This window comes from Pteropus medius, unplaced genomic scaffold (genome assembly GCF_902729225.1).
Source record: "Pteropus medius unplaced genomic scaffold, Ma_sr-lr_union100, whole genome shotgun sequence".
In the NCBI taxonomy this organism is placed as follows: domain Eukaryota; kingdom Metazoa; phylum Chordata; class Mammalia; order Chiroptera; family Pteropodidae; genus Pteropus; species Pteropus medius.
The window spans coordinates 11405331-11407187 of record NW_024340849.1 but is presented as its reverse complement, the minus strand read 5'-3'; the positions used below and the strand labels follow the sequence as shown (position 1 = coordinate 11407187).

Genomic DNA, 1857 nt, shown 5'->3' with positions numbered 1-1857 from the left:
TGTGTGTGTGTGTAAAGGTATACGTAAAGCTAACATTAAGAGAAATGAAATGCTTCACGGGATAAATACTCAACTTGTCACTCTTGCTGGTTACATTGTTGAATGTTGTCGATAGAATTTTGATGTTTTGCTTTACTTTTCAGAGCTTGAAGTTGAGTGTGCCATTCAATTCAGGAGAATTGGAGACAAGCTGAATTTACGGCAGAAACTTCTGAATCTGATATCCAAACTCTTCCACTCGGGAACCTGACTGTTTCAGAAGCCTTCTAATGAGGAGACTCCTTTAAAATGAAATTCTCCAGTAGATGCATATTTCATCAGTTAGAGGAGAGACTGCCTTATGATGGAGAAGAATGTGAAGGATCTCTCACTTGCTTTTGGATGCCCTTGGAAGTAAAGATGGAATGCATCGCAATGAATTTCTGTTGGAGGTTTTCCAGAAGTCATTCTCTGGGATGTGAGAACATTATAAAACTACTTTGTTTATTTTAAAGCAAGAATCAAAGAGCTTTGAAAATGCAGAATGAATTATTTATACATTTTGTTTCTGCTTAGAGAATTCTAGTATTTTTTTGCTGAAGGTTGCTGCCCAGTGTAAGAAGAATTAACAAATGATTAGAATGTGGGAGGGGGCCAGGAAACAGAATATGGTCAGTGTTTATTTCTACTTTGGGATGACAGTTCCAAAATGTTGTATAATATTTGGTTTATATTATTATCTTGTTAAAAGTAAAAAGCATCTGAGAACACTGAATGTCATAGTGAATGTATATTGCATAGGTCACTACAAAGTATAAAATAATTTGATAATTTGTTTCTTTTGACTTTAAAATGTGTTACTTCTGTTTAGATAGCCTTTTTCACTAAATGTGTCCCTGAGGCATACTTAACCGGGAAGTATGTTCTTTGAAAAAATTTGATAGACATATAAGAGCGTCACTTGGTGCCAGTAAAATTCTTGCGAGTTGAATATTAAAAGGTAAAGAGAGAGGGGATTTTTCAAAACCAGGAATAATAAAAATGAATTCAACTTTTTACTGCTGTAATTAAAACATAGTAAAACAAATATTCTAAAGTAACTTTAAGAAAATGAATGTGTTTCCAAAGAAGTTTCTAAAATCTAAATGCCTTTTCTCATGCTAGTCTATGTGTATCCTGTAAAAGTGATATTTTAAGAGAAATTAAGCATGTTTTCATAATTGGAGTAACTTAAAAAAAAAAAGAGGAACAGATTGCTCATCTGGAATGAAAATCTCATTTATATACAAAAATATAAAATTTGCATTAGAGTAATAACGTAGATTCTGAGAAAGGTTTTGTGCATTTTTTTAAAAGGCCAGGCTATCAAAAAAGTCCCTCAAAATATATTTAAAAAGTCATTAAATTTCAATGAGAATAATCTTATTTATTTTACCTATTTATAATTAAAATATTTTTTGTTTGGTTAAAAAATGTATATTAGTTACAGTTACAGTTAGATTATGAGACAAAGGGTTTATAACTACTTGAACTCTTACAGTAAGAATGTTTTAATATAGACTTTAGTCACTTTAGATAAAAAAATTACCTCAGCATCTTTTTTTCTTCAGTATTACTTAAGACTGTTAGTTTATTTAGTTGCAAAGATTTTGTTCATGTGTATGCCTAAAGGCCAATGTTTCGCCATGTGGATATTTATGGTCTATAACTGTATTTATACGTGTATATATACATATGAAATGATACTGTAGTTGTAAACTATTAAAAATTATCACCATTATTTTCTGTTTGTTTTTTCATCTTGTAAGCTACTGAGTGTTCATTATGAAACCAAAATATTATATTTTAACTGATTTTCCTCAGCAGGTACATTTTGAC

At 30.6% G+C, this 1857-nt stretch overlaps 1 protein-coding gene across 1 annotated transcript in view; it reads left to right on the top strand.

Annotated features, from left to right (window-relative positions):
• Positions 1–1759, top strand: part of PMAIP1 (phorbol-12-myristate-13-acetate-induced protein 1) — a 4389-nt gene extending 2630 nt beyond the window's left edge. Inside the window, exon 2 of the mRNA XM_039840364.1 lies at positions 144–1759. Coding sequence (XP_039696298.1) covers positions 144–250 — 107 coding nt within the window. The 3' untranslated portion in view covers positions 251–1759. The remainder of the gene's footprint in view (positions 1–143) is intronic.
• Positions 1760–1857: the final 98 nt, after the last annotated feature.